The sequence below is a fragment of the Mus caroli genome, unplaced genomic scaffold (assembly GCF_978045245.1).
Source record: "Mus caroli unplaced genomic scaffold, Mus_caroli_1 scaffold_9, whole genome shotgun sequence".
Taxonomy (NCBI): Eukaryota; Metazoa; Chordata; class Mammalia; order Rodentia; family Muridae; genus Mus; species Mus caroli.
Window position 1 is genome coordinate 76,602,502 of NW_028227264.1, and position 15,673 is coordinate 76,618,174.

The 15,673-nt window shown below is 49.6% G+C and overlaps 1 protein-coding gene across 5 annotated transcripts in view; it reads right to left on the reverse strand.

The window, feature by feature from the left end:
* Positions 1–1,709: 1,709 nt before the first annotated feature.
* The window catches only part of Agpat3 (1-acylglycerol-3-phosphate O-acyltransferase 3), an 85,350-nt gene continuing 71,386 nt past the window's right edge, over positions 1,710–15,673 (reverse strand). For all 5 annotated transcript variants that reach the window (XM_021173644.3, XM_021173640.3, XM_029482247.2 and 2 more), the window contains 4 exons: positions 15,253–15,355; positions 10,062–10,137; positions 5,966–6,164; positions 1,710–5,686 (listed from right to left, as the gene is read on the reverse strand). In XM_021173644.3, coding sequence (XP_021029303.1) covers positions 5,598–5,686; positions 5,966–6,164; positions 10,062–10,137; positions 15,253–15,355 — 467 coding nt within the window. In that variant the 3' untranslated portion in view covers positions 1,710–5,597. The remainder of the gene's footprint in view (positions 5,687–5,965; positions 6,165–10,061; positions 10,138–15,252; positions 15,356–15,673) is intronic.

Consider the following 15,673-nt stretch of genomic DNA (forward strand, 5'->3'; position numbering starts at 1 on the left):
TGGATTCAACTGCCACTAAATTATAGCCATATAGCTTGACTCTGCCAGGAGGAAGTGACCCTTTTTAAAAATAGTCTCTGTGGGAATCACATTAGAAGCTTAATAGTAAGAGTGACCAGGTATGGTTGGGAAGCAGCCTTGGGCATAGGTAGGAATGGTGTGTGAGTGTGTGTGTGTTAGAGAGAGACAGAGAGAGAAATGAAGAGGCAGAGACAAAGAGAGGCAGACAGACTGACCCAGACACACAGAGACAGAGACACACACAGCTGGGGGGGGGTGGGCATGGCTCAGAGGACCTCCTCTGCCTTTGGTTTTCTGAGCTGGGTCTCATATACTGGCAGGCACTGCATGCTTTTCCCTAGTGTCTTAGCATCCTGAGTGCTCTCTATGATGGTCATGTGATCCACTATGCTTTATGTGGTGCTGGGGATAGAACCCAGGTTAATGCTAACCTGGAACCCTTTGTGAATGCTAACTAAGCAAGACTCCACCAGCTGAGCTACGGCCCTGGGCAATTTCCTTTTTAATGGAGAAAAGGATCCTCATTGTCTCCTCAGAATGAAGGTGGCTTTACCAAAGAAGTCCAGGACGTAGGCACGCTGATTTTGAAAACCATTCACCCTCCAACAGCTTTTAATTTTTTTGAAAAGATGTATTTTTTTTTGTATGAATGTTTTGTCTGTATGTATGTCTCTCTGCATGCCTGGTCCCCAAGGAGGCCAGAAGCAGGCATTGGACTCCCCATGAGTTAGAGATGGTTGTGGATGCTGGGCATCAAGCCTGGGTCCTTTGGGAGAGTATCAGGAGCCTTTGACTGTGGAGTCATCTCTCCAGTCTCCTCAATGGCTTTTAAAACCCAATATGGGGACTTGAGTCCCTAGCATAGGCTAGCTGAATTCCCTCTCTCTGCTGCTCACTCAGAGTGGAGACTCTGGGGCCCTGGGGCAGCGCTGCCAACTGAAGGGCCTCAGAGAAGAGGCAGAGACCAAGGGGTTAGAGGAGGGTGGCCCCGAGGGACAGGAAGCACTTGTAGGGCTGTCCCTCTTGGAATTCTATGCAGACCAGAAAGATAGAAAGAAAAAGAGGCAGAGAGTCACTTTCTCATATATTGTGGATATTTTATGATCCCTTGTTTCACAACAGTGTTTGTAATAAACAAGTATGATACTTATGCATTTTACCTAGAAAGTACCACCAAGCAGGAGCGCCACACCGCTGGAGTGACCTTCTACGTGCTGTGGACAGAGAGCTTTGCATAGCAGTCAGCACAGCCAGGCCGTAGACCCAGGCCTGGGGAGTCCACTGTAGCTCCCAGCCCTGGACATCTTCCTAGAGCACAGACCTCCATCCTTACTACAGAAAGCTTTGTGAGTAGCAAACTTGTAAAAAGAAGAGTACAAAAGGAAACGTCCATATGAACACAGTTGCACCCTGGAGACAAAGTATCCCTTGGAGACTGCCCACAGTCCGATATGGCAATTTCTCACTAATGGAAAAGCAACCCAGATATTTGCGCCCCACCCACCGCAGCACTTGATCATTAAAGTCCATGGTTTGTGCGGCTTCCAGAAAGAGCCGTTTCCTGTAGTTATAGTACTCACTGGTACTCGGTCCAGAAGCCAGGAGGTACAGGCCTTGAGGCAAGTCATGTTTGATTGTCACAATGTTTCTACTCTGAGACAATAAATACAAGTAGAGCACTACAGCTCTTCATTGAATCAAGTAACTCCAGTTTAATAGAATACAATTTAGTGCATTTCAGAGTCTCATTCACAGTTCCGCTTCTGTCCCAACACTTTTGCAACAGAAAGAAACCCAAAAAAGCTACGGAGAAAAAGAAACCTCCAGGTGACCTGTCAGCACAAAGTTCACAGTTTCACAGGTCGCTCTCTGTGAAGAGAGGATGCCACCATCTCTGGTACCTCTGCAAAGTGCTCTCGTTGGTTGATTTCTGGAGTGATTTGGGAGAATACCACCTTTCTCCTGGATTAACCGATTTCAAAAGCCTGTGATAAATTCGATTCATGTGTCCACCCTGTCAGCCAAGCAGATCGCCCAAAGCCTGAACTTGCATTTTAAAATCCTGGCCCCTGTATGCAGGGATCTGGGGCGTGAATGTCAGTACCCACCTGACAGCCCCACGGCAAGACTCTGGGACAAGGCCTGAGGCAGGTCAGGGGTGCCCGAACCCAGGCCCAGTTGCCTTTGGTTTGGGGCTGGCCCATAGGCCAGAGATGTTTCTAGAAAGAAGGCAGCAGGCATCTCAGGTGCGCCATTCTAACCCTGAGCTTCATGACACTGTAGAGGGCTAGAAGCCACACCAAAATGGCTAGCATTAAGCGTCGCATGCATCTAGCTAGTGGTTTGGGTTTATGTGTGGGACAGTTTAGGTGCAGGTCATCAGGACTGGAAAGGCTACTTTTGGCTTGTCCTATACAGTCTCAGGCAGAGACAGGGCAACATGCAGGAAGAGCCACTTAATTCTTCCAGCCTGAACCTGACACAAATTGGGGCTAACCCAGACTTTTTTCCTTGGATGGTATGAAGGCTGGACTAGGTAGAAAAGATTCTCAGGGCAAGGTACACAAAAGGGGAGGGAGGGGCAGCCCAAGGCATCTGTGGAGACACCTGCACTGTTCCTACTAGAAGGTATTGTTACATTGTTGCCATTTGTTATCAAGCAGCCTGAGTATTCAGAGCTCATCTCTTTAATCAGACTGGTTCCGCCTCTCCCCCTTCACTCCCCTCCCCCCAGGACAGGGCTTACAGCATCTCAGAGATGTGCCTCATAGATGTCACCAAAGACCCACAAACAGCATGCATTTGTTTTGTTTGTTTAACCTTTGGGTTAAAAAGTCTTGTCAAAAGGAGAGTGTCCCTGATCTCTGAACTGCCTACATTCTGACCATTCAGCCTTCCTAGTGTGATGCTCCTGCTTCTCCAAGGATGGTCACCAATCAGGATGCGAACACAAAGCCCTCAAAGACAGAAGCACAGTCCCTAGATGCTCAATGTGGGTACCATGAAATGGTATAAGCAGTCAGGAGAATGGCAGCCATTGCTGAAGTTCAGCACAGCTTCAGAGAGGCCTGCATGAGGTATGTGGGTGTGGCCAGGGACCAGGGGTGGGAGACCACCTGGACAGTGGAAGGGTCTCTTGGGGAGATGATGGGAGCCTCACTTATCTGGCTCTTGACCCTGAGTGGGGAGGAGGCCATATCCCAGTCTGGGCTGACCTTTGTGGGGGTCCCTCTCCTGGGGAGCCTGAAGCAGAGCCAGCCTAGCAGGCCAGTCCCCCACCCCCCAGGCCACCAACCACTCCAGTTCCAGAATGCCTCTGGCTCCTAAGCCTGCTGCTTCTAGCAAACTGCTTCAGAAGACACTTCCGCCCGAATCTGGGCATGACATCTGCCATGCCTATCAGTAGTAGGGTGTGAAGGAAAAGAGAAAAAGCATTATTCTGAGATTTATTAATTTAATAGAAAAATTGAAGGGGCTCTCCTCCCCCTTTTCTTTCTGAAGCAGATGAAAAGCAAAATCTGATCCCACCCCACCCTCAAATAAGCCCACACCCACATTCCTAGTGTAGTTTTTATTGCTCTCAGAAGCACTGCATTGGATGATGAGCAGGCCTAGGAGGGCAGAGCCTGCAGCCTGGACTCCTCTGTCATTCATAGACTCAATGGTCAGCTGACCCCAAAGGCTCAGGGCTTCTGTGGGAAGCCAGAGGCATTAGTGAAGTGGTAAAGGCTCTGAGGTTGCTTTCCCCAGCGGGGGAGGAGGGAGGCAGGTGCATGCAGGGCAGGGCCCATTGGCCTGTTACCTTCCCATTTGTGAGGGGACGGTGTGTGGGGAAAGACAGAGACCCCAAGCAGACAGATAGACAGAAAGAAAAAACCCACCAAGGAGGGAGAAGACCCTCAGGAATGCCCAAGATAGCTCGTAGTTGGCAGAGGCCAGGGCGCTCAAGTCTTCAGCTGGAGGGGAAGAGATTCAATGTCTCAGTTAGCTTGACTCAACCTTTCACCCTTACAAGCAGCCTTGTGTGCTGCTGTTACCCAAGAGTGGGAGAAAACACTCTATTGTGTACGGACCGTAGAGACTATTAGCATCTTCTGTGACTCGGTCCCCAGCACTTGGGGCCATACAGTCAGGCCCAGGGCTGCCCTCAGGCTTCTCTAGGCCTCCTTCCTCCATTGTACACTATAAATCTTCTCTGCTTTTACTATGAGCTCTGGTTGCAGTATGCCACAAAAAAAACAAAACAAAAACAAAAACAAAAAAAAAAACCCCAGTTTTTTCTTGTTAGAAAACATGAATGACTTTAAAAGAGCCAGTTCCAGACAGAAGAGAAAAGCTATGATGGTGGTCCTTGAGGACCTAGGTCTCCCAGAAACCAGGCAGGTCCTTCCTGTGCTGAGCGAGAAGGAAATGGGCCTCCAGGGCCAGCAAAGGGACCCTGGCAAGGCACCAAGTGCGGGCTGAGGTCCCCTGTTCTCTGCCAGGACAGTGTATGTCACTGAGGTGGGAAGGGGCAATGGTGGGTATGGTCAGCAGCCATGACACCTGCCTGAATAGAGGCAGAAGAGGGGGAGGTCAGGGAGAAGCTTCGAGCCAGCCACAGACCAACGCCTGTAAAGAGATTCTAATGCTAACAAGCACTAATGGGGTCTGACTGAGAACAGGGAGGCCTGATGGTGACATGGCCCTCTGAAGAGTGTCCCAGGGGAGTCCCATAGGCTGGAGCCCCCAGGCACCACAGCTCTGAGGTGTGGGGCTGGCGTGCGGTCTTCCCATCTGGCCCTGTGCAGGATGGCAGCCTGTTGGCTACAGAGGAAGAGAGTGAGAGAGGGAACAGTACGGAGGTGCTGTTATGAACTCAAGGGTTCCACATTCTGCAGAGTTCTCGGGCGGGCGTTCACTTTTAAAAGAGACTTAAGGTGCTTAGACACAGCCCCCAGCGAGGCGGTGCCAACGGAAGCTGCAGAGGACGGAGGTGTGGTCTTCAGCCCCCAGGGGCCGGGTAGGGAGGGCAAGGGAGGGACAAAAGGGCCAGATCCACATTCAGTGTGTGCTTATCTCTAAGAAGACTTCCTCCCTCTCCCGGGGCTGGAAGCTAAGGTGCCAAGCAGGGCGGGATGAATGCTGCAGGACAGGGGGCCAGCTGACCTGCCCCCAGGAGGCAGCGGCACTCAGGGAGAGCCAGTGTTCTGGGGTGCAGGGCACAGGGTTGGGGCCAGGTTACGTTCCCCAAATAACTGATAATAAACAAAAGCCTCATTCTAAGTTTAAGAAGGGAGAGCAGCCAAGGCTGCCTCTTGGAGGTGAAGTTCTGGGGGAGCGCTGTGGCCCCACCACCTCCCCCAAACCCGCCTCTGTCCCCGCAGAGGGCTGATGGGACCCTGCCGGTGCTGGCCGACCATCTTCAGCTGGCAGGCCGAGTTCTTTGCTCTTGGCTCAAGTTTTGTTAATATTAGTCACCAGTTAATAAGAAAAATAGTCTCTAAGTGTCTCTTTCCCTCGCTCTTGTGTGTTCTGTTTTTAATTGAGTTAATTGGATACCGCATCAGGTTATGGGTGTTCAATCACAGCATTAATTATTCCTTTTTCTTAAGCTCTTGGTTGCCATAGCTGGAGCCTTTCTCTATCTCAGTCACTCCTATCAGTCTCCGGACTCCGAAGGAAGCTTGAAAGACAAGAGAGAAGAGATTAGAGGCCAACCTCACCAGGACACCCCCCACCTCACTTGCTTCCTCCCCAGGTGTGGTCACTCTAGTACAGGAAACCACAGGAGAGTGAGAGGAGGGTACAGTCCTCCACAGCCACCATGCTCAGGAGCCAGGGTCATTCAGTCCCTGACCTGGGTCAGTTGCTGCCTCCTGGGCCCATCATGATGAACCAAAAGTCCTGGGTATGGGTGGCCCAGTGACCCCAGCATGTGGGCGGGCACATCTGTGCTCTTTACCTGCTCCCACAAACCCCAAGAACATCAGGATGAGGAGCGGGGATCCACTGGCAAAGACACCCAGGACGAAGCTGAAGAGGGGTGAGAGGAGGATGGTGGCCCAGCACAGGAAGTTCAGGAGGGTCCACGGCCTTCGGGCAGGCTTGAACTGCTCCCCTGGGAATACACCCTTCTGCTTGTACATCTCTTGCAGGGCATCCTGAAAGTCAAGGGGACAGTACGAAGTTGAGATCCACAAGTGTGACTCTGATTCAGGAGAAAACTCAGCAATAAAAGTCACTTGCCCAGGGCACAGAATGAAGCTGACTCTGCCCCAGTGCAGGTGGGAGGAGCACTTCCTTGGAGGACCTTCAGTTGCTGTGTGTCATCTGCACCCAGGAAAGGAATTAGCTAGGATCCAGCCAGCCAAGCAAGCAAAGCTGCCAGGGGTCATAACTAGCCTATGGCTGGCTGGTGCAGACCCCAGTCTTTATCAAAGAACAGCCAAAGGGTCCTGGGCCTAGCCACAGTCCATACCCCTACTGCAAGGCTTTTCATCTCTCCTACCACAGCATCCACGGACCAAACTCAGGTCAGCAGCTTGCATGGTAAGCCCTTTTACCCCCTGAGCCATCTTGCCGGCCCCATACCATTTCTATGTTTTCCTCCTCCTCCTCCTCCTCTTCCTTCATCTTCCTCCTCCTTCTCTTCCCCCTCTTCCTTCATCTTCCTCCTTTTTTGACACAGGCTCTCCTGCAACTCATGTTGGTGTGGAACTTTCCTCATAGTTGGTCCTGGCCTTGAACTTCTGATCCTTTAGAATGGTGGAATCATAGGCATAAACTACTACCCAACTACATTTTCTTTCTGAGAGGTATACTATCCTAGGTGAGTATGTGTGTGTGTGTGTGTGTGTGTGTGTGTGTGTGTGAGAGAGAGAGAGAGAGAGAGAGAGAGAGAGAGAGAGAGACTGTCTATCCACCTATCTAAAACTTTAACTGACATAATTGTACATTTGTGGGTCACAGTCTCTCTCTTATAGACACATACTCACACACATGCATGCACGCGCGCGCACACACACACACACACACACACACACACACACAGTGTAATGACTGGGTGTTCACTATTTCAGATGAAGACCATTTCTTTGTGTGGAGAATGATTATAGCCCTCTCCACTGAAACATTTAAAATACATACTTGCCATCAGCCATAGTCAGTGATCTAACACAGCTGAGCCATAGGACATGGCACATCTGCTGGCATCCTCTGTCTATAATTCCATCCTCCCAGCCTCCGTCTACTGCTCTACCCTCTACAACAGTATGTGCTATGTCCTGCCACTCGCTGGCCTCACTTCTGTAGCATTCCTTCACTTCCATCTACGTTGCTCCAAATGGCAAGAGTTGGTTGGTTGGTTGGTGACATCATTGTCACCTTTTTTGTTTGCTTGTTTATTGTTGTTTTTGTTTTGTTTTGTGTTTCTCTATGTAGTCCTGGCTGTCCTGGAACTCAAATTTAGAGATCCACCTGTCTCTGCCTCCTTAGTGCTATTATTAAAGGTGCAGGCTACCACCCAACTTCATTATAGTTTTTTTATTTATCCATCAGTGAACGGAAAGTGTGTGTGTGCATGTGTGTGTGTATGTGTGTGTGCATGTGTGAGAATTTTGTTACTTTGGCAACCATGGACAGCAGTGACATAATGCTGCCTGCAGCGTCTTGCATTGGAATGCGTTTTCTTCTGACACTCTCATCAGGAGGACTTCAATGTCTGACGGTAGCACAGTGACTTAGGTTTTACTGGGATTTGTCTTTCAGCTAGTTTTTGACACAGGGAAATGATATTAATTTTTGGATACTGTTTTTTTTTTTTTTTAATCCCACAACTTTAGGGAACTTTTCAGTTCTAACATTCTGGCAGTTTTGAGGTTTTTCTAAATATTGGGCTGTGCATCTGTAAACAGGGTAGGTAGTTCACCTATCCTCCTTTCCAATCTGGGCATTCTCATCTTCTCCATAATTGCTCTGCTAAGACTTCTAATGCTATGCTGGGTAAGGACAACCAGACAGACACACACACACACATGTTCTAGACTCCAGGGGAGTCTGTGGTACGTGGCCTGTGCTGTGTGAGCTAAGAACCTTCTATACCTACTTTGTTGGACAACTGTCATAGGGTGTGGTAGAAGAGATGACAAACTTTGTCCAAGTTTTCAAACAGGTGAGCACAGAGCCAGTTATGCCTAGCTCATGAATTAGCTCTCCTGCTTGTTGCTTGTGCCTTGTTTTACCACAGTTTTCTTCTCTCTCTCTCTCTCTCTCTCTCTATATATATATATATATATATATATATAGATATATATAGATAGATATAGATAGATATAGATAGATAGATATAGATATAGATATATAGATATAGATCTGAGATGAGCTCTCACACCATGTCACCTTGGCTGTCCTGGAATGCTGGCCTTGAACCTCAAACTCAGAGATCCTTCTGCCCCTGTCTCTGTCTCTGTCTCTGTCTCTGTCTCTGTCTCTGTCTCCGTCTCCGCCTCTGGAGTGCTGGGATCAAAGGTGTACTCCACTACCCTTGGCTCCTCCTGTTATAGTTTGTTTTAATTTTGCATGCCTTGGTGTTTTGCCTGCATGCATGTCTGTGTGAGGGGTATCAGAAGCCCTGGAATTAAGAGTTTCAGACAGGTGTAAGCTGCCACTTGGGTGTTAGGAATTGAACCTGGGTCCTCTGGAAGAACAGCCAGAGCTCTTAAATGCTAAACCATCTGTCTCTTCAGCCCCTATATCAATAATTCTCTTGAGGAACACTGACAAATGGAGGGGATCTGCACAAGGCAAGCACTGTTCACACAGTCCTCGCCTCACCGCACTGCTCTGCTGGCTGGCTGCTTCTGTTCTCTGCTTGCCCCTGACATTTTTCCACTGCTCTTTCCATTTTTCTGTGGGTCTTCTCGTTTTCCATTTTCATCTTTACATGCTCATTCTAGCCCGTGTCTGCTCCTTCTCAGGTTCCTCTGAAGCCTTTGACAGTTGTGTCCGGTATTAGGAAGGGTTGGTTCCCTTGAGTGTTTTGTCTTGTGGTAGCCTGCAGCTGGTCTTCAACTTGAATCCAGTCTAGGCAGACCCTGAGCTGTCTGCCTCTGGGGTCACCTCCCTCCAGCTGTGCACAGGTTTCCTTTGGCAGCCTGAGGGAACTCTCTGGGTACCACTTTCTAGTCTAGTGTCTCCATCTTCTGGAACTGTGTAGGTGGGAGGATAGTCACCAGGGCAGCACTCTTCAGCATGGAGGACGAGGAGGAAGAAGGGGAGGAGGAGGAAGTAGGTTGGGACAAGTTCAACCTTCCCCAGCTGACTCCCTGAAAGGTCCAGCCTCATGTAGGGATATGCCATCACCTTACTGCCTTGAGTGAAGTCACATGTCACCATCTGACTCCATGAAGGCTTATGATTCAAGACTTTGGGGGAACCAGCCAACATGACCAGCAGGGTGTGGGGTGTGTAGTGTCAGCACAGGCCCTTCGTCCTCCCGACTTGGTCTCTGGAGCTCCCTTTCTTCCTTGGAAGCTGCTCCCAGCACTGGAGGGAATTTTGTTCACTATAGGTTTTTCTGACCATCTGGTTTTCAGAACATTGCAAAGAGGACACTTATTGTCCCAGGTATGCTCTGTGGAGTGGGAACTGGACATGTGTGCTCAGAAGCCCCCTGAGACCTCTGCTGTAGGGTTCCGTGACATAACATGCTGTTGTAAATCTGGGGGACACCCGCAGCAGAAGCAAGCGGTTCTAAATCTGGGCAACGTCTGCTACACGCTTAACATTTCTTTAAGGAACAAATGTGGTAAAATGTCATCAACACAGTTGCACTTGTACATACCAGGCAATGCACAAGGGCTCTGCACTGTTGCACACACCAGGCACCGTTACACTTCACTTTATCATGAATCTCATACATTTTAAGAAAAAGAAGACTCTAAGGCAGGTGAGTACCACCAGTCTTTGGCACCCAAAGGGGAACCATGTGGCTCCTTCCTTCCTTCCCAACTGCCCCAGCCTGCTTTGGAGGTGGGGTGAGGGCAAGCAGGAGCCTTTACCTTCTCCTGGTACAGCTTGTGAAGCCACTGGGCGGCGCTGGTCTCATCTGCTGGGATGTCTTCCAGGGGGAACCTCCTGTAAAGTGTAAAGTGAGTGAATGGGCACCTGCCCCACCCTGGGAGAGAGCAAGTGACACATTCGAGGCCACCTGAAGCTCTCTATTTGAGCCTCATTCTTAATTTCTAAAATAAGCAGATGGCAAAGTAAGCTCTTGACAGCCATCTGACATACTGGAACCTTCTAGGCATGGTCAGGCCGTCCCCCACACGAGGACTGAAAGATGTCTCTATGTCTGGGAACCCTTGTGAGCCACCTGCCTGGCAGACCATCCCTCGACTTCCCCATAGGGTGAATGCAGTGGTGTTGGTCTTTCCCAACACACGAACTGCTGCAGATGATCCACGCCAAGGGTCTGTGGCGTTTGACCTTGATCGTGACCTTCAATGGATTGACAGCTATGAGTGGCGGTGGCCCCACACCACATATTGAAGTTTCCAAAAAATGCCATTTTCTACTGTGTAAGTAGTTATGTGAGATTTGTATAAGTTGTAGAATGAAGAAAGTTATAAAGTATTTATGGAATGCATTGGTAGGAGCTACAGGTGGGTGGGTTACAGCAAGGGGTCTGAGAGTCTAGGGGTCTGAGGCAAGGGGTCTGAGGGTCTCAGAGTCTATCTGATGGCATCCTAGCCTTCGGGTTAGCGAGAACTGGTAGTCTGCTAAGAATACATTGTAAGGTTTGATAGTCAGCAGGATGTTAGGTCACACAGGGTGGGCAAGGGGTGGCTTTCAGTCATAGTAAAAATGACTGAAGATCGTCTGTAGTCTGCAACTAGCAATGCTACCCCAGGAGAGTGTGATACTGAGCCATGATACCTGCAGGGAGATCCAGCTCAGACTCTTCCACGAGAGAATAAGTCTTTGTGTCATAAACTTTAAAATGCTAGAACCAAGTCAGGTGCAGTAGCGCATGCCTTTAAGTCCAGCACTTGGGAGGCAGAGATAGGAGGATCTCTGAGTTCGAGTTCAGCCTGAGCGACAGAGTGAGTTCCAGGACAGCCAGGGTTACTTGGAGAAACTCTGTCTCCAAAAACCAACATAAAACAAAACACAAGGCATAGAGCTGGACATGGTAGCACATGCATTTAGTCCCAGCACTTGGGAGGCAGAGAGAGGGTCATAGCTATCATGGTCTACATGTCAAGGTCCAGGTCACACGAGACTACATAGGAATCTAGACCTGTGGCACATTCCTGTGATGCCAGAACTTGGGATGTGGAGCAAGAGAATAAGGAGCTACATATCAGCCTCTGTGACATAGCAGGCTTCATGGAAGCCTGGGCTCCAGACAGGTGGGTCCTGCTTTCCACCGGGAACTGCAGTACCTCATGATGCCCAGGAGGTGGCACAGAGCACTTGGGTTCACATAGGCTCCCAAGGACTGGGGTGATCAGGGTCCTCTATTGGGGACAGATCCCAAGTCCCAAGGGAAATTGACACCTTGAGCGTGCAGCTCCCTCTGCACACTGTTTGCTGGTGTGCTGTGCTCCACACTCCAGTGCTCCCTCTGCACACTGTTTGCTGGTGTGCTGTGCTCCACACCCTCGTGCTCCCCTCGTTTCACGCCCCTTGTGCTTTGAAGCTATTACTAAGTCACATTTAAACACAAGCACTGTGAGTCTGTGTGAATGACTTTAGGAGGGTGGCTGACCCAAGCAGAGTACACTAGACAAGGCTTTGCATCCAGGGTGACAGGGCGAGGCTGACATGTTCCATCATGCTGCTCAGAGCGTGTGTAATTTAAAGTTCACAAAGAGCTTGCTTCTGGAGATTTCCGTTTAGTGTTTTCAGACTTCATTTGCTTGTGGGTAGATGGAACTAGGAATAAGGGGGGAATTGGCAAATCTAGCTCTGGTGAGGGGCATGGACGGCCACCATGATAGCCCACAGTCTGTCCTTTCAGAAAAAAAGCCACGTGAAAGGTTCACGGAGTCGGGCATGGTGGCACACGCCTTTAATCCCAGCACTTGGGAGGCAGAGGCAGGCAGATTTCTAAGTTTGAGGCCAGCCTGGTCTACAGAGTGAGTTCCAGGACAGCCAGGGCTACACAGAGAAACCCAGGCTCAAAAAACAAAACAAAACAAAACAAAACAAAGAAAAAAAGAAAGAAAGGTTCATGGGCTGAGACAAATCTGTACATTTAAAATGGAGGCCCCAGGGTGCTGTGGCTGTGTGGGCTATGCCCAGGAACCTCTCCACCACAGCACAGTACTGGTGGAGCCCAGGGCTACAAAGCATGTGACTCCACAGCATCACTGCAGGCTCATGGCCACATCAGGGTCAGAGGTGACAGTGTCTTAGAAGATAAAATATTTATGTCTGTACCTTCCAAGGGCTCCATCCACATGTTTGGGGACTGCATGGGGAGAGTTTGGCACAGATGGCATACAGTCAGGGGGTATAGCAGAAGGTCACCTCCTATAGCAAGAGGACCACAAGGCTTGGACCTATTTCATAGCTCTCCTAGTGCATGTGATAAGATGGATACTTGTAGCTGGGCGGTGGTGGCGCACGCCTTTAATCCCAGCACTTGGGAGGCAGAGGCAGGCGGATTTCTGAGTTCGAGGCCAGCCTGGTCTACAAAGTGAGTTCCAGGACAGCCAGGGCTATACAGAGAAACGCTGTCTCGAAAAACCAAAAAAAAAAAAAAAAAAAAAAAGATGGATACATGTTAGTAGGGCCCTACAGGCTCCCTGCTCATAGCAGCTAGAGCTTGAGTTTATTACCCTGAACTTTCCAGGAGTACCTCTGCCATCATGAGGCTAGCCAACACGCCAGCACAAAGAACAGAGGTACCCTGGGGCTATGCACATGCAGGCCTGCATGCCCGTCACAGCCCTAGAGTTCTGTCTCCCTTGAGGAAGGTGTGGGGGAGGGCCCTTGGCTGTGACTGCAGAGTTGTGCTGGATGGGAACATACCTGAGATAATTAACTTACAAAGAAGAGACTTTGTTTAGACACAGGGTTTTAACACTTTCAGTCCACAGTTGAATTTGAACAGCACACTTGGACAAAGTCAGTGCTCAAGAGCACATACCAGCCAAGGCTTCTGCGAGCTTGAAGCTATCCGTTGAAATGCAGCTAGCTCAACATCTCTACAGAATCAGTATATTTCGGAGGAAAGGGCATAGAGAGGCCTCCCTTGTCACAGCTGGGTGCCCATGTGGGGGCATTTCAGCTTGATGGCTGACTGGGCAGCTGGATGACAGGGATCTGGCCACCCAGCCACAATCGGGATCTAACCTGAGGCAGTTAAGCCAAGGACAGGTGCATGACTGGCCCCTGAGGGGGTCTCACTTTTGGACATGGCTGGATTCTTAGTCATTGCCATCTACCTTTAAAGTTTTTCTTTTGTTCTCCTCTGTCTCTCAAAGATCATGTATTAGCATTTTGGTCTCCCAGGATCCTGGTCCTACTTTTAAAAAAGGGAGGAGGGTGTCCAGTGGGAGGTCCTAGGTCATGGCTATCTCTGAGGGGTCAACATCCTAGCCCTCCCTCTTTAGCCAACTGGCTGATGAGGTGATTGCTGTGTTCAGCCCTGTGCGTGTTCCTGACAGTTTATGTCCACAACAGTGTGCTGACTCCACACTGGACCAAAGCAACAGAAATTCAACTGTGGACTGAAAGTGTTAAAACCCTGAGTCTAAACAAAGTCTCTTCTTTGTAAGTTAATTATCTCAGGTATGTACAGTGTTAGGAAGCTAACTAACACACCTGGCCATAGAAACCAGCTAAGGCTCAGAACTAATACCACAGTTCCCTGGGGTTAACTTCCTTGTTGGAAACTGAACAATACGAAGGAGAAGACCCTAGGCTTACTTGTTGACTCCAACCCAGGGTGAGTTCTCAAGACCCGGGATTAGGGTCTTCAACCCCACCAGTTACCTAGCTGTTTACAAAGTCAGGAGGAAAAGGCCAACAACCTTAGTGTTTATTATTACAGCCGGTCTTTGCTACTTTGTGGGTTCTTCTTTTTCCTACCCTTTATCCCTCCTCCCTCATTTTATCCACTATCACTAGATGAGAGAGAAAGAAGGATTCGGGGAGTCTGATTTCTTTTTGCTTCTTCTGTGAGCATGGCTATTAACAAGCTGCAGCCACAACCCCTAACTGACTAACAACTAACCCTCCCTCTCAGAACCCTAACATTTACCCCTGAAAGGTCCCCAGAAACGCACACCCCACAGAGTCACAGAAACTTCTGCAGCTGGCAAAAACTATCACGCCTCTCGCTAGAGCACAAGGCAAACTGTAGTCAGCTGCTGCAGACAGTCCGAAGTAGCCCTATATCCCCATACCTGGGATTAAAATGAAAAACATACTCATAGTATTCGTGTTTTTAAAAGAACCCCAAATTCCAGAATTTTCACTACAGTTTATGTCCACAACCTCATTTTTGGAAGTTTCCTCGCAGTGTAATTTGTAAACCAGTATGAGCTCAAGTCGACTCAGAAGAACCAATCCCAGGCACGGAGTGGAACAGATTTTGGATGAACCATTCTCTTGGGTGGCACAGAGATGAACATCACCTTGGCTATGGTCTCCGGCCAACACTGAGACATGGACTCTACCCACCCTGTCCACCTGTGCCCTTGTGTTCTAGAAGGCAGGCTGCTTCTGTGTGAGAGGTCTCAGCTGTGCCTTGGGCCCTTCCAATGGATCCTGACAGTGGCTGCACCACAGAAGATGGCCAAGCAAGCCCTGCAGGCACCATCACCTGGGCTCTGAAGCATAGGCAAAGCCTTCCCCAGCCAGTACTCCCTATGGATGCCCAGGCCACTATCTAGAAGTTACCAAGCCAGATCAGAGCCACCCGGTGACAGTGCCACTCCAGCAGGGGCTCTACAGGATGTTCCATTTCACTAGCTCAAAGCAAGAGATTAAAGGTTAGCGTTTAGTTAAGTTCACCACATGTGTGACTGCTGCTCGGGGAGACCAACTGACTCTGCCAGATTTGGGATCGAGCTTTCCTCGGGGACGTGTGCATAGGTGTTCACTGAGACTGAGAAACAGACAAGAATCAACCCTCACACTGGCCAGGGGACTCCAGGGACTGCTAGGTTGCCGTGCTGTGTCCCACACCCTTGGGAGTCCTGCAGCAGGCCACATCAAGTCCTGATAGACACTCACCTCACACACATGTCTGCCTCATATTTCTTCCCATACAGGATCCCCAGTAGAGATGGGTTCTTGTTCCCTCTGAAGTTCAGGGTCACGTCATAGATAGCTGCAACTGAGGGGTGGAGACAGGACCAGTGAGCAGTAGATGATGGGAAACACTACAGCAGTGACGTCACCACCAAACAGAAAAGCCACTTTTACACCTGGGTCTGCCCCTCCACACAGCGATGATCTTCACTCCCAGCTGGCTGCCAAGTGCTCAGGCTCTCCCTGCTGGTGGTTCCCTCCTGCCCAGGGCTCCTGGCCTCTTTCTGTGGCTCATGTGACCCCTTCCAGATGTCTCTGCTCTGACATTCTCCTTTATAATGCTTTGCTTTGTTTGAATTTTACTATTGGACAGTTTGCCACCAAGTAACATTTATCATCCCCA